Source organism: Macaca nemestrina, chromosome 5, assembly GCF_043159975.1.
Source record: "Macaca nemestrina isolate mMacNem1 chromosome 5, mMacNem.hap1, whole genome shotgun sequence".
In the NCBI taxonomy this organism is placed as follows: Eukaryota; Metazoa; Chordata; class Mammalia; order Primates; family Cercopithecidae; genus Macaca; species Macaca nemestrina.
In genome coordinates this window covers 151,520,694-151,543,877 of record NC_092129.1, presented here as the reverse complement: position 1 = coordinate 151,543,877, position 23,184 = coordinate 151,520,694, and the positions used below count along the sequence as shown (strand labels likewise).

Genomic DNA, 23,184 nt, shown 5'->3' with positions numbered 1-23,184 from the left:
GTACAAAAACAAACATATAAACCAATGTAACAGAACAGAGAACCCAGAAATAAGATCACACACCTACAACTATGATCTTTGACAAACCTGACAAAAACAAGCAATGGGGAAAGGATTCCCTATTTATAGATGGTGCTGGGATAACTGGCTAGCCATAAGCAGAAGATTTAGGCTGAACTCCTTTCTTACCCCATATACAAAAATCACCTCAAGATGGATTAAATACTTAAATGTAAAATCCAAAACTGTAAAAACTCTGGAACACAACCTAGGCAGTACCATTCAGGACACAGGCATGGGCAACGATTTTATGACAAAGATGCCAAAAGCAAGTGAAACAAAAGCAAAAATCGACAAATAGAATCTAATTAAACTAAAGAGCTTCTGCACAGGAAAAGAAACTATCAACAGAATAAGCAACCTACAGAATGGGGCAAAATTTTTTGCAAACTATGCATCTGACAAAGGTCTGATATCTAGCATCTATAAGGAACTTAAACAAATTTACAAGAAAAAACAAAATAACTCCATTAAAAAGTGGGCAAAGCGTATGAACAGACACTTCTCAAAAGAAGACATACATGCAGCCAACAGACATATGAAAAAAAGCCCAACATCACTGATCCTTAGAGAAATGCAAATCAAAACCATAGCAAGATACCATTTCACACCAGGCAGAATGGCTATTACTAAAAAGTCAAAAAGTAACAGATGCTGGCAAGGTTGTGCAGAAAAAGGAACACTTATACACTGTTGGTGGGAGTGCAAATTAGGTCAGCCATTGTGGAAGACAGTGTGGTGATTTCTCAAAGACCTAAAGACAGAAATACCATTATACTCAAAGGAATGTAGATCATTCTATTATAAAAACATAGGCACATATGTTCGTTGCAGCAGCATTCACAATAGAAAAGACATGCAATCAACTTAAATGCCCATCAATGATAGACAGGATAAAGACAATGTGATAGATATATACCATGGAATACTATGCAGCCAGAAAAAGGAATGAGACCATGTCCTTTGCAGGGCCATGGATGGAGCTGGAAGCCATTAACTTTAGCAAACTAATGCAGGAACAGAAAACCAAATACTGCATGTTCTCACTTATAAGTGGGAACTAAATGATAAGAACGCTTAGAGACATAGAGGGGAACAGCAGACACTGCGGCCTTTCAGAAGGTGGAGGGTGGGAGGAGGGAGAAAATCAGGAAGAATAACTATTGGGTATTAGGCTTAAAACCTGGGTGATTTAATAATCTATGCACCAAACTCCCACCACACAGGTTGACCTATAAAACAGCCTGCACTTGTACCCCTCAACTGAAAATAAAAGTTAAGAAAAGGAACTGATCTACAGATTCTGCCCATTCCTGAGCAGGTCTATTTCAATTACACAAACCAGCACTAAGGAAATAATCACAGGGTGGTCAGGGGCCCACTGGACCCGCTGTGAGAACGGTTCATGGATGTCAGGACTTCAGGTTTTCTATTCTTCCTAATTTAATCTTGCTAGGTTGTATGTTTCCTGGAATTTATCCATAACCTCTAGGTTTTCCAGTTTGTCAGTAGAGAATTTTTTCTAATAGATTCTGATGATCTTTTGTGGTTTTGTGGTATCACTTGTAATGTTTCTCTTTTCTGATTTTGAGTCTTCTCTCTTTTTTTCTAAGTGTGTCTAGCTAGTGGTTTATCACTTTTGTTTATGTCTTTGAAGAGCAAACTTTTCTGTTTGTTCATCATTTACATGGTTTTTAAAGTCTTTATTTAGTTCTGCTCTGATCTTTATTTTTGGCTAATTTTGGATGTAATTTGTTGCTTTTCTACTTCCTTGAAGTTCATTGTTATATTGTTAGTTTGTAATGTTTCTAGTATTCTTAGGTAAGCATTTAGTGCTATAAACTTTCCTTTTAGCCCTGTTTAGCTGTATCCCACAGGGTTTAATATGTTGTGCTTCCATTTTCATTTGTTTCAAGAAACCTTTTTTTTTTTTTTGAGACAAAGATTCGCTCTTGTTGCCCAGGCTGGAGTGCAATGTCACTATCTCGGCTCAAGGCAACCTCCGACTCCCAGGTTCAAGTGCTTTTCCTGCCTCCTGAGTAGCTGGGATTACAGGCATGGGCCACCATGCCCAGCTAACTTTTTGTATTTTTAGTAGAGACAAGGTTTCTCCATGTTGGTCAGGCTGGTCTTGAACTCCCAACCTCAGGTGAACGCATGCCTCGGCCTCCCAAAGTGCTGGGATTACAGGAGTGAGCCACTGCACATGGCCAAGAAACTTTTTGATTTCCATTTGAATTTCTCTGTTGACTCAGTGGTTATTCAGGAGCATGTTGTTTAATTTCCATTTTTTTGTCTAGTTGCCAACATTTCTCTTGGTGTACATTTCTAGTTTTATTCCATTGTGGCCAGAGAAGATATTTAATAAGATTTCAATTTTTGAAAATTTGTTGAGACTTATTTTGTGGCTTAACATAGGTTCTCTCCTGGAAAATGTTCCACGTGTGCATGAAAATCATGTGTATTCTGTAGTGTTAGATAGAATGCTCTGTGTCAGGCCTCTGAGCCCAAGCCTGCACATATACATCCAGATGGCCTCATATACATCCACATGGCTGGAAGCAAGTGAAGAATCACAAAAGAAGTGAAAATGGTCAGTTCCTGCCTTAACTGTGACATTACCTTGTGAAATTCTTTCTCCTGGCTCATGCTGGCTCAAAAGCTCCCCCACTGAGCACCTTGTGACCCCCGCCCCTGCCCACCAGAGAACACCCCCCGTTGACTGTAATTTTCCACTATTTACCCAAATCCTATAAAATGGCCCCACCCCTACCTCCCTTCACTGACTCTCTTTTCGGACTCAGCCCACTTGCACCCAGGTGAAATAAACAGCCTTATTTCTCGCACAAAGCCTGTTTGGTGGTCTCTTCACACGGACGCGCGTGACACTCTGTAAATATCTGTTAGCTTTATTTGGTCTAAAATTCAGTTTAAATCCAATGTTTCTTTCTTGATTTTCTGTGTAGATAGATGATCTGTCTCATGCTGAGGTTGGAATGTTGAAGTCCCCCTCTCTTATTGTATTGGAGTCTATCTCTCTTGTTAGATGTAGTAATATTTGTTTTATGAATCTAGGTCCTCCAGTGTTTAGTGCATATATATTTAGAATTGTTCCATCCTCTTCCTGGATGGATCTCTTTATGATGATGTGATGGTCTTCCTTATCTTTTAAAAAAATTGTTCTTGACTTACAGTTTGTTTTGTCTGCTATAAGTATAACTACCACTGTTCACTTTTGGTTTCCATTTGCAGAGATTTTCTCTTGCCACCCTTTTACTTTCTGTCTCTATGGATTGTGGTGAGGCGGTATTACTGGTGAGTTTTTTGTAAGCAGAATATAGTTAGATCAAGTCTTCTATTCATTCAGCCATTCTAAATCTTATAAGTGGATAATTTAATGTTTACATTCCAGATTATTATTAATATGTGAGACTTTGTTTCTGTCATATTGTTGTTTTCTGGTTGTTTTATATGTTCTTTGTTACTGTCTTTTTCTCTTATTGGTTGTCATTGTGATTTGGTGGATTTCTGTAGTAGAACTTTTTGAGTCCTTTCTCTTCCTCTTTTGTGTGATTGCTTTACCAGTGAGTTGTATACTTGTGTATATTTTCATGATGATAATGTTGATATGTTGAAAATGCTGTCCTTTCACTTCTAGGTTTAGGACTCTCTTCAGCATTTCCTGTAGGGCCAGCCTAGTGGTAATGAAGTCTTTCAGCATTTGCTTGTCTTGGAGAGATTATTTCTTTTTCAATTATGAAGAATAATTTTGTTCAGTTTATTACTCTTGGCTTGGCATTTCTTTTCTTTCAGGACTTTGAGTATATTATCCTATTCTCTTCTGGCCTGTAAGATTTCTGCTAAGAAATCTGCTTTTAGTCTGATGGGATTTCCTTTATAGGTGACTAAACGCTTCTTTTGCTGTTTTTAGGATTTGCTTTGTACCTTAGACTATAGAAAGTCTGACTAGTAATGTGCCATGGAGAAGAACTTTCTGCACTGTGTTTTTCTCAGGATTATTAAACATCTTGGATCTGAATGTCTGCATTATTTGGTAGACTTGGGAATTATTCATCTATTTTTTCATTAAACAGGTTTTCTAATCTGTTCTTGCCCTCTTGGCTCTTGAGGATACCAGTAATTTGAATTTTTGGTTGTTTATATTGTGCCAAATGTCACAAGGCTTTGCTCATTTTTGTGTGTGTGTGTTTTTGTCTGATTGGATTATTTCAATCAATCTGTCTTCAAGTTTTGGGATTCTTCCTTCTACGTGGCCTAGTATATTGTTGAAGCTTTCAAATGTATTTGGTATTTCATTTCATGAATTCTTTAATTCCTGAATTTCTGTTTAGTTCCTTTTTTTAAAGTCTACATCTATGGTAAATTACTTATTCATATCCTGAATTGTTTTTAAAAATTTTTTTTTTGTATTTTTTTCAGAATTCTTTTGTATCTCACTGAACTTCTATAAAATAAATGTTTTGAATCCTTTACCTGGAATTTTGAAAATTTCCTTTTTATTAAGATCTATTGTGTTCCTTTGGGGCTGTCTTTTTTTTTTCTTTTCTGCTTTTTCATGTTTCTGTCCTAATGTTAACATTTTTGCATCTGATATAATTCTTTGATTATAAGAATTGATAAGTCAATTCTTCCTATTTTTGAATTTCATTTCATAGTAGTGAACATTTTTCTGAAGATGAATCTATGGTGTTGGTTGCAGGGGGTACTTTGGGTTTGATTCTGGGTGTAGTACATAGTAGAGTACTATGGTCTCTGTATAATTTCTTTGGCTGTAGACAGTGTTAATGGTATCTGTGATCTCCTCCGTGCATTAGGGTATGGTTATTACTGAGGCTGTGGTGAAGATGTGCTGGGGACTGGGATGCCACTTGAGACAGTCTTCAAGCTCCAGTGGTGGCAGTGGTGCACTGAGTGTTCCTATCTTTGTGCCCCAAGGTGGTGTATACTGGCACTTGTGTTTGTGGTTACTGGTGGGCTGATTCCCGGGCCTCCAGCTGGCTTGCTTGGATGCCAGTAGTGGCAGTGGTTGACTGGGTGGGTGGGTGGGATCTTGGACTCCTGGGCAGCTAGCTTGGCAGTGGCAATGGTGGGCTGATTCTCTGGGTCCCAAGCAGTGTGCATTGTTAGCAGCAGCTGTGATAGGCTGGGTGGGATGCCCATAGGTAGTGCTTGCATGTAGGTGACAGCTAAGGTGATAGCATGCAACCTCAGGTACCCAAGAGGAGTACGCAGGTGCTCAAGGTGGTGGATTGGGTTGAGGAATTCCCAGGACCCGGGCCTGTGTTCTCTGTCTCAGTGGGAAGGGTCGATGAAGCTGTCTCTTCATCATTCAATGCTGTGCCAACGAGTCCCTTAATTTTCTTTTTGCCTGGAGGACTGAAACATTTATTATAGTTTAGGTCTGCTGGTTATAATGTTTTTCACTACCTATATGTCTAAAATCCCTGTATTTTTTGATAGATATATTCAGGGTATGTTAATTAGCTTGATTTAATCATTACATATGGCATACATATATCAGTATATCACCCAATATCTCATGAATGTATTATGATTTGTCAATTAAAATTATACAGAGATATGTTTGAAAAAGGTATTATTTTCCAGAAATAGAATCTAGTTTCACAGCATTTTTCTTCTATGTTTTTAAAGATGTTGGCCGGGTGTGGTGGTGCACACCTGTAATTCCAGGACTTTGGGAGGCCGAGACGGGCGGATCATGAGGTCAGGAGAACGAGACCATCCTGGCTAACATGGTGAAACCCCGTCTCTACTAAAAATACAAAAAATTAGCCAGGCATGGTGGTGGGCGCCTGTAGTCCCAGCTACTCAGGAGGCTGAGGCAGGAGAATGGCGTGAACCTGAGAGGCGGAGCTTGCAGTGAGTCGAGATCGCACTGCTGCACTCCAGCCTGGGCGACAGAACGAGACTCTGTGTCGGCAAAAAAAAAAAAAAAAGATGTTGCTCGTCTGTCTCCTCATTTGCATTGTTTCCAGTGAAATAACTGCTGACATCTTGATTATTTTTTTTCACTTTCTGTATTTTTTTTATTTTCTCTCCTTCTATGGTTTTCAACAAATACATGTTTTTTTCACCCACAATTATAGAGTGAACTTGAGCAACAATCTATAGAGAGGGCTTTTGACTATTGGTTGTAAATTTTTAGAAACAGTTGTTTGCTCTTTGTTTTACTAGGTCAAAGGCTAATTTCCTCAGAGTATTCTTATATTGAAGAATGTCATAAATAATTTTATTTGTGATCTTGGCTGAACCGTGGTGCCCAGATAGGTGATCAAGCATTATTCTGGATGATTTGTGAGGATATTTCTTGGATAATATTAACACATAAATAGCTAGACTGAGTAAAGTAGATTGATGCCTATAATACAGGTGGGGTTCATCCAATTCATTGAAGATGTAAATTAAACAAAACACTGACCTTCCTGAAGGTAGATGGAACTCTGCAGCAGACAGCGCTGGGATTTGAACTGCAGTATCAGTCAACTGACCCACAAACAGCTGGTTGGCTTGTGTACAGCGTTTGCAAGATGAATGGACAACATCCTGTTTGGAGGTCTACCACTTTGATCAAAGAAGATAAAAACAGAACAGCTCTTGTGGACTGAATTCCATGGTGTTTTCTTAGCAGTGGTGGAAGAACTGAACAATGATGAAGCTCCTATGTTTTGGTTTTTACTGACTTACAGACAGTGACTAATAGCCTGGCCATATAATTAATCAGGAGAGCAATGGGAAAGTTGCATATGAAAAACTCCCTGTATGAGACAGTCTTACGGAAATCACTGTGGTAATTTGAGAGGCTCACTAATGTAAGACACGTGGATCCCTGATGTAGAGTGAATGTTGTTCTTGACTGAATCTCACATCAATATGTGATCCCCAGCATTAAAGGTGGGACATGGAGGGAGGGGATTGGATCATGGGGGCAATTTTTCATGAATGGTTTAGCACCATCCCCTCAGTGCTGTTCAATGCCACTCAGAATAACTCCCTTCCAGGTTTGGAAGGTGATTGCAGTCAACAAGCATTTACCTCCAAGGGTTTGCCAGGTGCACGTGTAATTCCAGCTGTGAGAGTGACTGAGGCAGAAAGACAGCTTGAGTCCAGAGAGTAGAGTTTAGCCTGAGCAACGTTTGATCCTAGCCAAGGAAACATATCAAGACCACATCTAAAAAAAAAATAAATCCACATGTTTGCTTGTGGATTTAATTCTACTTAATTTATCTGGGTCCATGAATTAAGTAAACACTGGGGGCTATAGCAAAGCAGAGAGAGGTGGAATCAAGACATAGTCCTCTTGCATTCCCCACTTTACAGCCACAAAATACCCATAAGAAGTGTTTTCTTTACCAACAACAAAAAGACAGAGACAGTATATGGCTACATGGCAGATTATCTTATGGGAAGGCCTTGAAAATACATAGCTGGCAAGTGAGACTGTTACCAGTAGCCCCAAGAGGCAGCAAATGGGTCTTGGCAAGAATAGATACTTACCATGGAGTGGAACTTGTTCAACTGGTGGTAGGTGTGCTACCAAACTGAAAGGGGTCCACTCACCTGGTGCAGTAAAGGCAAACATCCACACCGAGATTTTGTTGTGGGAGAAAGGAGGGCATTTATATGTAGGACGCCAAGCAAGGAGAATCAGGCAACTCACACTTAAGACCCAACCTCCTTGATGGGTTACAAGCAAAGGTTTTTAAAGGCAGGGCTAATTAGGAAAGCAGAGTTACAGACATCATAAAACTGTGCATGGAAATTATACATTGGTTTGGCCTTAAAAGTCGGAATATCCTGATGAGGGAGCTTACAGGTCTTAGGTAGATTTAAAGACTCTCTGATTTGTGATTGATAAAGAAGCAAAGCTTCCTTACATAGTTGGGGGCAGTAGAGAGGAATGTTCAGACCTGGCCTGTGGGCTTGACTCTCTCCAGGCCCCTCAGGAAAAAATTTAGAACAAAGAATGGGGGTCAGAGTTCAGTCCTCAGTTTCCCCTTATCTGAGGTCTCCCTGTCAGTGGATTTATTAGGTGGGATTCCATGTTTCTGAAAAACAACTCAGGGACATATATTAATATGTTATTTTTAGTTTCTGTAGAGATTCAAACATCTCGTGACTCTAACTTCCTTGGCTATTGTTTTAAGCTATCACTACCTTCTTACTTATAAAGTCACTCACTTACTTTTTCGGGCTGGCTAGGTGCCTGGAATTTCTCTTGAAGAAACTTAAGGTTTTCCTTTATTTCCATGTTGGGAGGCCCTGGTAGGCTTCTAAAAGAGGTCCCTCCTTTATCTCAGATGCACGTGGTCAGAGTGCTACAAAAGAACTTGAATGGGAGGTACAGCAACCATGTTGAACACTGAGTCACATTTCTGTACACCAGAAAAGGCACTTGCTCAAAATGTCCAACAATAGTCAGAGTGATGTCCTCCTCAAAGGAAGAGTTCCGTAGAGAATTAAAATAGTCAACTGAAACACTAGGTGTATAAAGCAAGAGAACAAGGGGCTTGTCTCCCCAAGAGAAAGGGGAAACAAGCATAAAGATTGGGCTTGTACACCTTCATGAGTGTGCTCACACTTGACATGAGAGTATCCTCTCTTTTCCTGGTAGATCAGGGGAAGGTGCTAGTGTGATCTACATATATTCCTTCCCATGGTGGGAGGACACTGGAATGATAACTGTAATTCACCTCAACTTGCTTTTCTCATCCCTGATGCAGTGGTCCCAGGACTAGGGATGGAAATAGAGTCCAGAAACAGGAATTATTCCTAAGCAAGAAACTGTAAATATATTTTATGTCCTTTATGTAATAATTCCTAAAGGCCTGGAGAAGTAGGTTGTGCCTTCACTGCACCTGGCAAAGTTGGGACTAACACTGAATGCAGCTGTATTGCCTGGGGTCAGATAGCCACCCAGTTCTCTACCTGCATAAACCCTACCCTCTATGAACTGAAATGAATGATGTGAGACAATTGCTAGAACAGTATTGGTCCCTGCAGTCCAAGCCAGAACAGCAGCAGAACCTAGTGTTCCTTCCGAAATTGTAAATGTTTAGTATAAATGAAGAGAAAAAGAAATAGTAGCTGAGGGTAAATGAATGAACACATGGGTTATGTAATGAGGAAAATCCAATGTTACATGAACTACTCGAAAGAGGTATAAGTAAGAAAGAGTATTGTCTCTTAGCTCGATTTCACCAGATGCCTGAAAGGGTGCAGCCATGTGTTGCCGAGACTATTCCTATTTTTGGACTGCACTGGGATAATTGTTAATGACCAAAGAGGATTCTGGTAATGTACCAGGATCTTTTCACTGTTATGATTCTTCTGGTATAGGAGATCTGTGATTGGCCAGACACAGTGGCTCAAGCTTGTAATTCCATCAGTTTGGGAGGCAATGGTAGGAACATCGTTTAAGGTCAGGATTTGAGACCAGCCTCTGCAAAATAGTGAGACCCATTCCTATAAAACATTTAAAAATTAGTTGGGCATGGTGGTGTGCACCTGTAATGCTATCTGCTCAGGAGGCCGAGGCAGAAGGATCACTTGAGTCCAGGAATTTGAGGTTACAGTGAGCTATGATTGTGCCACTGCATTCTACCCTGGGCAACAGAGCAAGAGATTAACTCTAAAATAAAATAATAAATATTATAAGAAGAGATAATGTGGTCAAAACCAGGGTGCGATCTGTCGTCCAATAAAAATATGTGGTCTTTGTCCCTGTTTCCTGACAACCGGGTTCTAGAACATTTGCAATCTCCTCAGTGATAAACATGACTTCAATATGGCAATGAGATGACTATAGGGTGAGGGGCTCCTAGATAGCTTCAGAATGGGAGCTGGTTGCCAGAAACACGAAGCTGTGATTAGAGGATTGGAACTTTTAGCCCCATCCCTAAAGTCTGGGAAGGAAAGAGAGGCTCGAAGTTGAGTTCAGTCACACAATGGCCAGTGATTTAATTAATCTTGCCTACACAATGAAATTTACATAGAAACCTCTAGAGATTGGGTTTCGGAGAACTTCCCAGTTGGTGAGCACATCCATGTGTCCATGTGCTGGGAGGGTGGTGAACTCCATCTCCATGGGGACAGAGGCTCCTGTGCTCAGAGCCCTTCCAGACCTCACCCTGTGCACCTCTTCATCTGGCTGCTCATTTGTATCCTTTATAACTGCTGTGGTTTGAATGTTTCCCCAAAAAAGTATCTGTTGGATATTTCTTCCCGAATGCAACATTTTTAAGAAATGGGACCTTTAAGAGGTGATTGGACCATCAGAGCTCTGCCTTCATTAATGAATTAAGACTCATCATAAAAGGACCTGAGCCTGTGAGTTTGACTTCCTTTTCCCCCTACCACTCACCCTCTCTTGTCCTTTTGTTTTCTACCAGATACAGTCCCTTGATTTGGGAATTCCCATCCTCCACACCATGAATGAAACAAATTTCTGTTTGTTATAAGTTATCCAGTCTCAGGTGTTCTGCTATAGTGGCATAATTTAAACCAGGGGTCCCTAACCCCCGGGCTGTGGACTGGTACAAGTTTCTGGCCTGGTAGGAACCAGATCGCACAGCAGGAGGTGATCAGTGAGCGAGAGAGCATGAGCATGACCACCAGAGTTCTGCCTCCTGTCAGATCAGTGGCGGAATTAGATTCTCATAGAAGCAAGAGCCCTATTGTGAGCTCTGCATGCAAGAGATCTAGGTTGCATGCTCCTTATGAAAGACTAATGCCTGATCATCTGAGGTGCAACAGTTTCATCCAAAACCATTTCCCTCTGCCTTCCGCCACCTCCACTGCTCCATGGAAAAACTGTCTTCCGTGAAACCGGTCTCAGGTGCCAAAAAGGTGGGGATTTAAGCTATAAAAATAAAAGAACTGCAATACTGAGTGTGAAAGGAAAGTAAAATTTCAGGACTCCAAATTCACTATACCAAAGGGAAAAGTTAAGTTTGGAGACTGAGTGATGGAAAAACTGCCTTTCTTTTGTTCCTATACAAATAACTGCAAAGATAGAAGACCCCATTATTCCCCAGGTGGCCTCCCTCACAAACTGCTCACAAGATAATTCCTTGTGGGCCCCAACATCTTTACTCTAAAATGGAGTTTTGTTGAATTTCCCCCTGACAGTGTAAATTAACAGCTTATCTTCACAGGTACAGGACAAAGACAAGACTAGACATCATCCCTTCACCCACCAGGTGACTTTTCTTCCCAAGGTTTACTTTATCTTATGTAAAATGCAGATTTACTGAGCACGAGATGAATGCATAGTTGACTGTTTTTTTCCTCTCCTGGCTGCTCTTTCCCCTATAAATATTGCAGTCCTCAAACCCTGTTAGGAAAAAGCACGGGCCACAGATGCTACAATGATTTGTGTCTCTGTTTCCAAGGTGCATCTTCAGCTCGGCAAAATCAACTTCTAAACTGACTGAGACCTGTCTCCGACGTTTTTTGGTTTACGTGACTATAGCAACGTCCAGAGTTCTTTGAGTTAATTTAAGAATTATCAGTCCTTGGGAGGTGAGAGACCCCTGACTTTGCAGCCATGATAGACAGAAGTGCAGGTGACCTGGGACTCGATACTTGGGACTTGCATCTGAAGTCAGGACAGACTTGTGGGACTGAGCCCTTAAACCTGTGGAGCCCGAGGTGAACTCCAGGTAGTTAGTATCAGAATAGAGTCAAACTCTAGGACTCCCAGCTGCTGTTGGAGAATCAGAAATTTGGGTGGAGGAAAACCCCATCACCATCCCACAGAGAGAAACTTAGAGTAAGAGTAAGCAAGTACACCTCTATCTTTTTGGTCCCAGAGGAAAAGATAAACAAAATGTAAGCATTTACTTCACTCCCTAATCTATTAAACACAGGTTACTACCAGCTGTTCATTGTCCAGACATGGAGTGGTCCTACCTCTAACCTAGAAGTGAGGATTTTTTAGGCCTTTGAGGGTGTCACATAAAAACTAATAAATGTTACAGATTCTCTCCCCAGAAATATTTCCACATATAAGAAAATACAGATATTAATATAAAACATTGGTGTGGACCCAGAACCTCTGAGGTCTTACAAACCTGGGTGTTTTAATCCTAGTAAGAGACAATGCTGAGGAAAGATGTTCGAATAATCATTTCATCATCACACAATGCCACTCCAATAATCTAGACTATAAACTGGGATAGACAAAAACTTGATGTAATAATCTATCCTCAAGGGATATGTTATTTATTAGTCTTGGTTCATTCAGCCACTCTGCGTGCCTACCAGGTACCAGATAAAGTTCTCTTCCTGGATCACTGCTCCAAGAATTAAAATTTGTCACTTTTTCCCACCCCTCACATCCAGCACTTGAACCCTCTTACTACACCAGAATTCCACACTGTCAATGAAAAGAGTCAAACTCGGTAACATATTTGAAGAGATTAATTTTGAGCCAAAAATGAGGGACCACAGCCCATGATGCAGTCCTCAGGAGACCCTGAGAACATGTGCTCAAGGTGGTTGGGGCTTAGGTTGGTTTTATACATTTTAGGAACATATGAGACATCAATAAGCTATACGTTGTTTCAATCCAGAAAGTTGGGACAATTTGAAGCAAGCAAGGGTTGCGGGGTAGTGCTTCTGGGTTATAATTAGATTTTTAATTTTTCTGATTGGCAATTGGTTGAGTTACTATCAACAGAAAGGAACGTCTGGGTTATGATAAGAGGTTGTGGAGTCCAAAATTTTCTCACGCAGATGACGCCTCCAGGTGCCAGGCTTCAGAGAGAATAGATTGTAAATGTTTCTGATCAGATTGAAGGTCTCTGTTGGTGGTAAATGCTGGTCAGCTTTTCCTGAATTTCAAAAGAGAAGACGGCATAATGAGGCATGTTCAACACCTGCTTCCCATAGTGGCCTCAGTCTTTCAGATTAACTTTTGAGCACCGTGGCTGAGGGTGTCAATTGAGATAGTTAGGAGGGGGTGGCTTTGATGTTTTTTTTTTGTTTACAACATGAAAGATGTTGAGAGAAGACAGACACCACCTCCCTCCTTGGAAGAGGACAACACTCCAGTCACCCTGCAGTTGATCATGGACATGCGTCTTAAGCTCCACCAGTCCGATGACCACCTGCTGAAGAGGTGTCATTGTCCTAGGTAAATACTAGGGGTGTGTCATCTCACGCCAAGAAAATTAAGGACACTGACACACGAGGAGTGAGTTTAGGAGCAAAGCATTTAATAGGCAAAAGAAAGACAAAGGGGAACAGCTGTCTTCTTGTGAGAGACAGGGGCACCCAAAAGGGAATTCTGGCCTGGAGTGGGAGTGAATCAGATTTTAGGCAGGCTTGAGGAGATGGTGTCTGATTTATGTACGGCCCACAGGTTGGTTGGACCAGGTGTGATATTTACATAGTGCCAGTGGAAGGCTGTTCACCCCACCCTCATCCTATTATGCAAATGGGCTTTCCACTTGGCCGGCACCATGTCTTCTGCTCCTTACTGTAAACGTGCCTGGCAAAGAGAAGGGAAGATGGAGTTGCCATTGTGAACATGCCCAGTCCCAGGTGTCCTATTCCTATTCGCACAGCTGCCGGCATTCACCCGTGCAAGCTTCCAGCTTACTTGTCTATGTCTGAAGCTTGATATTACAGGCTGCACCTTGTTAGAAAAGAAAATAATTTGGAGCCTGCTTTTCATTAAAAGCCTTCTGTACCCTCACTACCTGTCTAAATAATTTCTTCTTAACTCCTATATCACTGCCAGCCTCGGAGCCAGAATGAGGTGACAGAGAGGCTGGGACTGTGCAGAACACATTTTAGTAAAGATGGCTGAGTGACAGTAGTGATGTCCAATTTCCGGGTGCAGCAGTGACGTCTCCCCTGGCCTCAGGGTCCAGTGTCCAGCACCAGGTGTCAGAGGTGTGAGCAGTGGCGTCTGTGCTCAGCAGCAGGGGCAGTTGTTCCTAGGAGGGACCTGATCCAGGGTGGGCTGTGGATTCTGTTCCTGGATGTGTAGGTTCCAGCCTGCTTCTGTGGCCATCTCCACAATAAAACTAGCCCCCAATACCAGATATACGACTTTATGTGTACATTACAGAAATCTGTTTTCCGTAGTTTGCTCCAAGAAGTGAGTGGGAAATGAGTCTGTGGGCGGGTGTCAGAGAGCAGCATTCACAGGTGTTCCTTGTGCGAGAGCCACATCCTGAATTCTCTACCTGGCCTCCACCCCACTGTGGAGAGAACAACAGGGAATGTCACATCTCATAACTGATGATACACATCCTCCCTTTTCTTACTGTGAGAAAAATCCTCTTTTAAACAGGTTTGAAAACCAACTCCACCCACCCACCCTGGGCACTCTCTGATCTCAGTGGTTCCCAATCTGGCTGAGCAACAGGATTGCTGGCGGGGGCTTAGAAAATACTCAGGCCACTCCCCAGAACCCCTGTCTCAGAGTATTATGCATACGACCAAGGAATCGTTTATATAACAAGCCCTAGAGGTGAGGCTGATGCTCAGACATGTGGGATCCTGCTATTCTTGATACTCCAAGTGTAATCTGGAGACCAGCAACATGAGCTCCAGCCTTGTCATAAATACAGAATCTGTAGCTCGACTCCAGGCTTCCTGGATCTCAGCACCACGTCCGGGTGATCCCCGTACACACGGAAGTTCCTTGCCTAAGGGTCCTCTAGACTTGGGGTCAGAACTGTGCAGTCTGCTCTGGGTGTGGTGTGATCACATCCCTTACAACTGGAGGTCCAGGGTTCAGTCCTTGCCCTCATTCTTTTCCACAGTCAGTCACTCCCTTGGTGCCCACCCCCCACAGCACACTGCAGCTCACAACCAGGTTCTCTCTTCAGGAAAGAACAGTCCTTGATGATGGGTCCAATTTCACAGACAAATGTAAGTCTAAATTAGACTCTGCTTTATAGATTCATGAGTTAGGATTGGATTCAGCACCAAGATCACAAGAACCAGGGCAGGGAGAGAGGGCAGGAGAGCAGAGCAGAACAGAAGCTCTAGAAGCAGGGCAGGAGGTGAATGGCTCTGAAAATTTGTCTCAGAATGCACAGCGACCCCCGTGTTCAGGAGCCACCCTGGGCGATGTCTGAGCCTCTGTGGTCACAGTTCCCACTGGACAAGTTTCCACTGATGGGACAAGGACGATGGAGCAGTGAAGGGGACCCAGCTGAGGACTGACCACATAAAGCCCACAAAGAACTGAACAGCAACTAGGCACAGGCCCAGTCCACACTGGGCTACTCATAGCCTTCTCCACCCCCACCTGCAACAGACTCAACACAGCGAACATGCAGATTCTGGAAGGTTCTTAGGTCTTTATTTGCTCTCTGAAATTCTAGGGTTTACTTATTTAAATAATCCATCAACCTCTCATAGCAGATATTTGAGAAAACAAATTTATATTCAGATTCTTATTTTCAGTAGGGAAGTAAGAAGTTGCAGCTTAGTGCACATAAAGTTGAGACTGAGATGGAGACATCCAGCCCCACCTCTCTGGAACAGGAAAGATGACTGGGGAGGGAACACAGGTCAGCATGGGAACAGGGGTCACGGTGGACACCGGGGTGGGCTGTCTCTCCACCTCCTCACATTATGCTAACAGGGACACAGACACATTCAGATGCCTTTGCAGAAAGAGATGCCAGAGTCTCTTGAAGTCACAAAAGGGAGGCGTGAAGAAATCCTGCATCTCAGCCCCACACAAGACAGTTGTCTCAGGCTACAGAAAACAACAGTCATGAACAAATTCAAGTCAGTCATGGTAAGTGATGACACTCTGAACAGCCACCACACACTTGAAACATCCCAATCAAAGAATCTCCATTATGCAGGCCTTTCCCCTCTGCCCCACCCCCACCCCCCCAGCCTACTCTAGACCCCAAGAATCTCAGCTTTTCAAGCCATGAGAGACACATCAGAGCCCTGGGCACTGTCGCTGGCTGGGGTAGAACAAAAACAGGACCTTGTCAGAGCCCACAGGAGACGTGGGACAGGAGGAATTACGGGATGGGTGAGGTCCTCCACACTCCCGCCCCCACCACTTACACGCAGGAGAAGTGTAGCTCCTGCATGTAAGGAGAGAGTAGCTCCCTCCTTTTCCACCTGTAGCAAGAAAATGTCCTGTGAGGGGACTGGGAGGAAGCAGGGTCATGAGATCTTAGAGGAACCTCCTAGTCTTGGACCCAAAAGAAATTTCCAGAACTATGACTACAGACCCAGGGCAGGATCAGCAAACAGGAGGAAAGCAGGTGTGGGTCCTGGACCAACTGCCCTCCTAAGGTCTGTCCTTAGCAGGGACCTTCCCCTGACTCGTGAATGCTGGAATCAGGACCCCAACAGCACAACCATCAAGGTGATACATCTGTCCTTCATTGTCACATGTGCTGCACAAAAGAGTAAGTGCTGGCACACAGGGCCCCAGGATGGGTTAGCCCCTGTGTGGATGTTGCTTCCCAGTAATGAGTCAGGGAACACTTCTACCTGGGGTTTGAAACCCCCAGCGGGACAAGAAAACCCAGACCCCACCCCACACCCTTTCCCTACCTGAGCTCTTCCTCCTCCACATCACAGCAGCGACCACAGCTCCAGTGACCACAACTGCTAGGACAGCCAGGCCAGCAACGATGCCCACGATGGGGATGGTGGACTGGGAAGATGGCTCTGGGAAAGGAGGGGAAGGTGAAGGGCCCTGACCCTGCTGAAGGGCTCCAGAAGGGCTCCTGTTTCCCCTGAGAAGAGACATGACCCCTCATCCCACTTCTTACCCCATCTCAGGGTGAGGGGCTCCGGCAGCCCCTTATGCTGCACATGGCACGTGTATCTCTGCTCTTCTCCAGAAGACACCACCACAGCTGCCCACTTCTGGAAGGTTCCATCTCCTACTGGCCTGGTCTCCACAAGCTCGGTGTCCTGAGTTTGGTCCTCCCCATCCCGCTGCCAGGTCAGTGTGATCTCCGCAGGATAGAAGCCCAGGGCCCAGCACCTCAGGGTGGCCTCATGGTCAGAGACGGGGTGGTGGGTCACGTGTGTCTTTGGGGGGTCTGATGGGAAGAGTCAGAAAATTCAGGCGCTTTGCATCTCTCATGGGACACTCCAGCAGCACCCATGTGACCACCCTGAGAATGAACAGGACACCTGGGGTGGGGAAGGGAGCACGGAAGCCAGACACCAGCCCAGACACAGGCATCTGGGATAATCTCCTATTCCTTGGAGAGTTCTAGTCTCTGAGGGAGGAACAGGGACTTCTGGTCCTGACCTGAGTGGAGGCCGAGGGACTCAGAAAAGCTAGAATCAGACCTTCAGACACACTGAGTGTGAGGCAGAGAACAAGGCCTGAGAGAAAAATTCACGGTGCCCAAAGTTGCTGCAGGAGTCAAAGGGGACCCCTGATCGGTATTCCAGGGACTGTCTTCCCCTCCATGTCCTCAGAGACGTCATCCCTTAATTGTCCTAGAGAGCAGAGGGGCCCTCAGAGGAAATCAGGAAAACTCATGCCATTCTCCATTCAAGGGAGGGCGACATTATAGCGCTGATCCCATTTTCCTCTCCTCCTCATGGGAGGCCATCCCGGGCGATCTAGAGGTGATGGGGAAGGCGCCCCATTGCCCCTGGTACCCGCGCGCTGCAGCGTCTCCTTCCCGTTCTCCAGGTGTCTGCGGAGCCACTCCAGGCACGTCCCCTCCAGGTAGGCTCTCATCTGCTCTGCCTCGCAGGCCGCCTCCCACTTGCGCTGGGTTATCTGAGCCGCCGTGTCTGCAGCGGTCCAGGAGCGCAGGTCCCCGTTCAGGGCGATGTAATCCTTGCCGTCGTAGGCGAACTGGTGATACCCGTGGAGAAGGCGCCCGTCGGGCCCCAGGTCGCAGCCGTACATCCACTGGAGGGTGTGAGACCCTGGCCCCGCCCCCGCGGTCAGCCCCGCCCACCGAGCCCCGCCCCGCCCCGACCAACCCGCGAGGACTTTGGCCTCAACTGAAAATGAAGCCGGGTAAAGGCGCCTGGGGCTCTCCCCGGTCGAGGGTGTGGGCGGGTCCCGCGGCCTCGGGGCGGATCTCGAACCCGGAGACTCGGGGAGACCCGGGCCGTCCGTGGGGGATGGGGAGGGGTCGTGACCTGCGCCCCGGGCCGGGGCCACTCACCCGCCTCGCTCTGGTTGTAGTAGCCGCGTAGGTTCCCCAGGCCCACTCGGAAGGACTGTGTGATGTCCTTGGCGAGCCCTGTCTGCTCTTCCCAATACTCCGGCCCCTCCTGCTCCGCCCACGGCGCCCGCGGCTCCATCCTCGGACTCGCGGCGTCGCTGTCGAACCGCAGGAACTGCGTGTCGTCCACGTAGCCCACGGAGATGAAGCGGGGCTCCCCGCGGCCGGGCCGGGACACGGCGGTGCTGAAATACCTCAAGGAGTGCGAGCCTGGGGGCGAGGAGAGGCTGAGACCCGCCCGACCCTCCTCCCCGCGCGGCTCCCCGGGTCCTGCGCCCCCGCCTGCGGTCCCCTCGCTCCTCCCCGCAGAGGCCGTTTCCCTCCCGACCCCGCACTCACCGGCCCAGGTCTCGGTCAGGGCCAGGGCCCCCGAGAGCAGCAGGAGGACGGTTCGGGGCGCCATGACCGCATCTCGGCGTCTGAGGAGACTCTGAGCCCGGGTGGGAGCGTGGGAACTTTAGAACTGAGACCGCGGCGACGCTGATTGGCTTCTCTAGACATCCGACACCCAATGAGAGTGGGAACTGGGGACGCGTCACGAGTATCCTGGAAGAAGGACCTGACACTGTTGGGAGAAGTGAAACTAGGGGAGTGGGGAATCCCCAACCCAGTGCCTCCACAATGCAGATAAGGCCCGAGGCCCTGAGAGCCACGCCCAGGACCTGGGACTTCATCCTGATCCCTCTCCGACACCAAGCCTCTTTGACACCCTGTCTGCCCAAGTCCTGGACAAGTATCTGTCTGTGGAAACCAGGGAGAGACCCCCAGGCTGCACCCAGCCTCTTCCCCTTCCCTACTCGTCCTGGAATCCCCGACCCTGAACTGGACTCCCTGCCTCCCTCTCCTACCTCTCCCCTTGGACCTTTGTACAGGGAAACTGACCACGGGGAACTTGATGCCAGAGAGTGAGCTCGCCCTGGGAATGGAGGTGTAGAGACAGGGGTTTTCTCTCTAAACCTGGTGAAGTTTTGTCTGAAGGCACCACATAGAGATTCTCATAGAGACCAGTTTCCTTTTTGTTTATTAATACAGTAGGTAGCACAATATTGGTAATCCCTAAATGATTAGAATTCCAATTTGTAAAAGACCTGTGCCAAAACAGCATTACAATTAAACCCTCAAAGCTCGTAAGTTTTACTTTCCCAGACTGTGGATCTGTGACTCTGAGTTGTTGCATTTAAAATTATCTTCATTCCCTAGCCCGAGTTTCCCTGCATGAGTCCAGAACATCTCTTGAATACAAAGAAGCAGAGTTTGTTACTGTCTATTGCGACCGGGAGCCTGTAGTCATCACCTCAAAGTTGCGAGTGCTCCATGTAGTCCCAATGCTCTTCAGGGACGCTCAAGCACTGCCTGTTTTCCTGAACTATGCACATCTAAGCAGTGTGCATATTTTATCTGGACACTAAATGAGTTTAGCAACTACTAAACTACTAATACTGAATGAGTTTAGCACATTGGTAGGCTACAAGATCAAAACACAAAAACTGAGTGTGCTTCTATAGAGCATCAATGCATTAATACAAATGTTATTTAAAAATCCAACTTACAACAGCATTAAAAAGAATGAAGTCAGAACAAAATTGAGGGCCCAGCAATACTCTTCACTTTTATGGTTAATTGGTTTTTGAAAACAGTGCTAATATAATTCAGTGGGGGGAGAAATTATCTTTTCGTCAAGTGGTGCTGAGACAACAGGCTATCCATATGCAAAAGAATAAAGCTGGATCCCTACTTCACACTACATATAAAAATTACCTCAACGTGTATCAAAGACCTAAATGTGAGACTTAACACTAGAAAACTCTTGGAAGAAAACATAGGTATAAATCTTCATGACTTTGGATTAGGTAAAAATACCCGACCTTAAATGATACCAAAGGCACAAGCAAAAAGAGGAAATAAAAAATCGAACATCATCAAAATTAAAAATGTATGAGTCTAAGGACACCACCAAGAAAGTGAAAAGAAACTCATCGAATGGGAGAAAATTTTTGCAAATCTTACATCTGGCAAGGAAAAGACTTGTATTTAGAATATATAAAGAATGGTTGTAACTCAATATAATAATATTAGTAATAATAAGATAATAATAAACAATAAATAAAATCATAATAAGACAAATAATATACAAAAGGCTCATAAGCATATAGAAACATGTTCAATATCATTAACCATCAGGGAAATGCACATCAACCCAAAAATAAGATACTATTTCCCACCCACTAGAATGGCCATAATTTAAAAGGTAATAATTAGTGTTGATGAGAATGTGGAGATACTAGAACACTCACACTTTGCTGGTGGGGATTTAAGAGACATAGCCCCTTTAGAAAGCAGGCTATCAGTAGCTCAAATTGTTGAACATTAAGTTATTACATGAACCAGCAATCCCCTCCTATGTATACAGTATACCTAAGAGAAATGAAAACATAAGTTCACATAAAAACTTATATACCATGTTTGTAGCAGCATTATTCATTATAATCCAAACGAGAAGGACCAAAATGTTGCCAACTAATAAATAAATTGTGATATATGCATACAATGGAATATAATTAAGCAATAGAAAAGATGTTAAGTACTGATACAAGCTACGACTCATTCCAACTTTGAATACGTTCTGGTAAGTAAAAGAAGACAGACACAAACGGCCACATGTTGTATAATTTCATTACATTAAATGTTCAGAATAGGTAAATCTGTAGAGCTAAAACATAGGTTGGTAGTTTCTTAGGCCTGGGCTTTGGATATGGATTTTTCTGCAGGGCTGGGAGGAGATAAAAGGATCTGTAATTGATTGTGGTACTGGAGGCACAACTGTGAATATTCTAAAAACCACCGAATTGTATATTTTGAATGTGTGGATTTTATACTATTTAAGTTATATCACAAGTTGTCTGGAAAATGATTAAATTACATATAAAATTTACGGTCATTGCAGTTCCACAAAAGCTACCAGATATAAACACTCAATATGGTTTGCATGCAAGTGAAGAAAGTAGACATGCAGAGAGAAGGCTGATACAATAGTAATCACCTTAGTAAAGTGGGTTTGGATTTAGTGACAGAGAGATTTAAAAGTATATTTATGTATATTTTGATTGTTTCATTTCCTATTGTGAGCATGAATTATTTTTACACTAAAAATTTAATAAAATGTTACAAATCTTGAAAGTTCTGCAGTCAAATAAACATAGTAACAAATGATAAAGAGCTGTCTGGAATGTCTTCCTAGAGAACTGGTTGATGCACATGCATGTAAAAGGGAGGCAATGTATGTATGTATGTATCTGAGATGGAGTCTCACTCTGGCGCCCAGGTAATTTTTGTATTTTTAGTAGAGACAGGGTTTCGCCATGTTGGCCAGGCTGGTCTCAAAACTTCCGACCTCAAGTGATCTGCCCGTGTCGGCCTCCCAAAGTGCTGGGATACAGGCTTGAGCCACCAAGCCCGGCCACAACTTCTCTTTTAAAAGGATCTCTGACTGCTGTGCTGAGAACAGAATTGAGAGGCGAGGGACAAGGGAGGCAGAAGGGAAAACAGTAGGAAGCGAGTGCAGTATTCCAGGCTGGAGATTTCGGTGACCTTGACTGGGGTTTGAGCAGGGGAAAGAGTGGGACGTCAGGGGATTCTGGATGCATTTGAAGATGGAGTTACAGCATTTGCCAATGGATTGTATCTGTGGTGTGAGAAAGATGAAACAAGGACACCCATAGTTGTAAAAAGAGTGAGTAGAAGGAAGGGTGGAGCTGCTGTCAGTGGAGATGGGGAGACTCTGGCAGGAGCATACTGAGGAGGGGGCATCACAGGCACTCAGTGGAGATGTCTACTAGGAATGCAGGTGGGGGAGCTGGGGTGGAATTTGGACAGACAACTCCAGAGTTTAGAGGAAAGGAGAAATAGAGCGGGCTGGAGAAATAGATTTAGGAGGTCACACTCTATTAATGATACTTAAAACCTCAAGCAAGGATGAAACACCAAGGGAGTGGTTGACTATGGAAAAGAATGAGCACAAGGACTGATCCCTGGACCTCCAGTTCTAAGGGATCTGATCAGAGCACACCCAGAGCAGACTGCACAGTTCTGACCCCAAGTCTAGAGGACACTTAGACAAGGAACTCCCATATGCACAGGGATCATCTGAACGTGGTGCTGAGATCCAGGAATTCTGGAGTCAAACAAGAGATTCTGGATTTATGACAAGGCTGAAGCTCATGTTGCCGGTCTCCAGATCAAAAACACCAGGATCCCACATGTCTGAGCATCAGCCTTGCCCATAGGGCTTGTTATATAAGTGATTCCTTGGTCTTGTGCATAATATTCTGAGACAGGGGTTCTGGGGAGTGGCCTGAGTATTTTCTAAGCTCCCACCAGCAATCCTGTTGCTCAGCCACATTGGGAACCACTGAGATCAGAGATCAGAGAGTGCCCAGGGTGGGTGGGTGGGGTGGGTTTTCAAACCCTGTTTAAAAGAGGATTTTTCTCACAGAAAGAAAAGGGAGGATGTGTATCATCAGTTATGAGATGTGACATTCCCTGTTGTTCTCTCCACCATGCGGTAGAGGCCAGATAGAGAATTCAGGATGTGGCTCTTGCACATGGAACACCTGCGAATGCCGCTCTCTGACACCCGCCCACAGACTCATTTCCCACTCACTTCTTGGAGGAAACCATGGAAACCAAATTTCTCTAATTTACACATACAGTAGCATACATGGTATTGGGGGCTAATTTTATTAAGCGGGCTGGAAACTACACATCCGGGAACAGAATCCATAGCCCACCCTGGATCAGGTCCCTCCTAGGAACAACTGCCCCTACTGCTAAGCACAGACGCCACTGCTCACACCTCTGACACCTGGTGCTGGACACTGGACAC

The 23,184-nt window shown here is 44.5% G+C and overlaps 1 protein-coding gene and 1 long non-coding RNA gene across 5 annotated transcripts in view; one reads left to right on the top strand and one right to left on the bottom strand.

Moving 5' to 3' along the window:
• Positions 1-18,778, bottom strand: part of Mane-B (HLA class I histocompatibility antigen, B-45 alpha chain-like) — a 39,695-nt gene extending 20,917 nt beyond the window's left edge. For all 3 annotated transcript variants that reach the window (XM_071097312.1, XM_071097314.1, XM_071097315.1), the window contains exons 1-5: positions 18,642-18,778; positions 18,243-18,512; positions 17,722-17,997; positions 16,872-17,147; positions 16,651-16,767 (exon numbers count right to left, since the gene is read on the bottom strand). In XM_071097312.1, the coding sequence (XP_070953413.1) occupies positions 16,651-16,767; positions 16,872-17,147; positions 17,722-17,997; positions 18,243-18,512; positions 18,642-18,705 (1,003 nt within the window). In that variant the 5' untranslated portion in view covers positions 18,706-18,778. The remainder of the gene's footprint in view (positions 1-16,650; positions 16,768-16,871; positions 17,148-17,721; positions 17,998-18,242; positions 18,513-18,641) is intronic.
• On the top strand, positions 10,303-13,207 carry LOC139363448 (uncharacterized). 2 transcript variants are annotated; one of them, XR_011623859.1, is made up of 3 exons: positions 10,303-10,428; positions 11,243-11,300; positions 13,115-13,207. It is a non-coding gene; the product is annotated as an uncharacterized lncRNA (long non-coding RNA). The 2 variants fall into 2 exon arrangements; XR_011623858.1 differs by lacking the exon at positions 13,115-13,207 and adding an exon at positions 11,493-11,658.
• Positions 18,779-23,184: the final 4,406 nt, after the last annotated feature.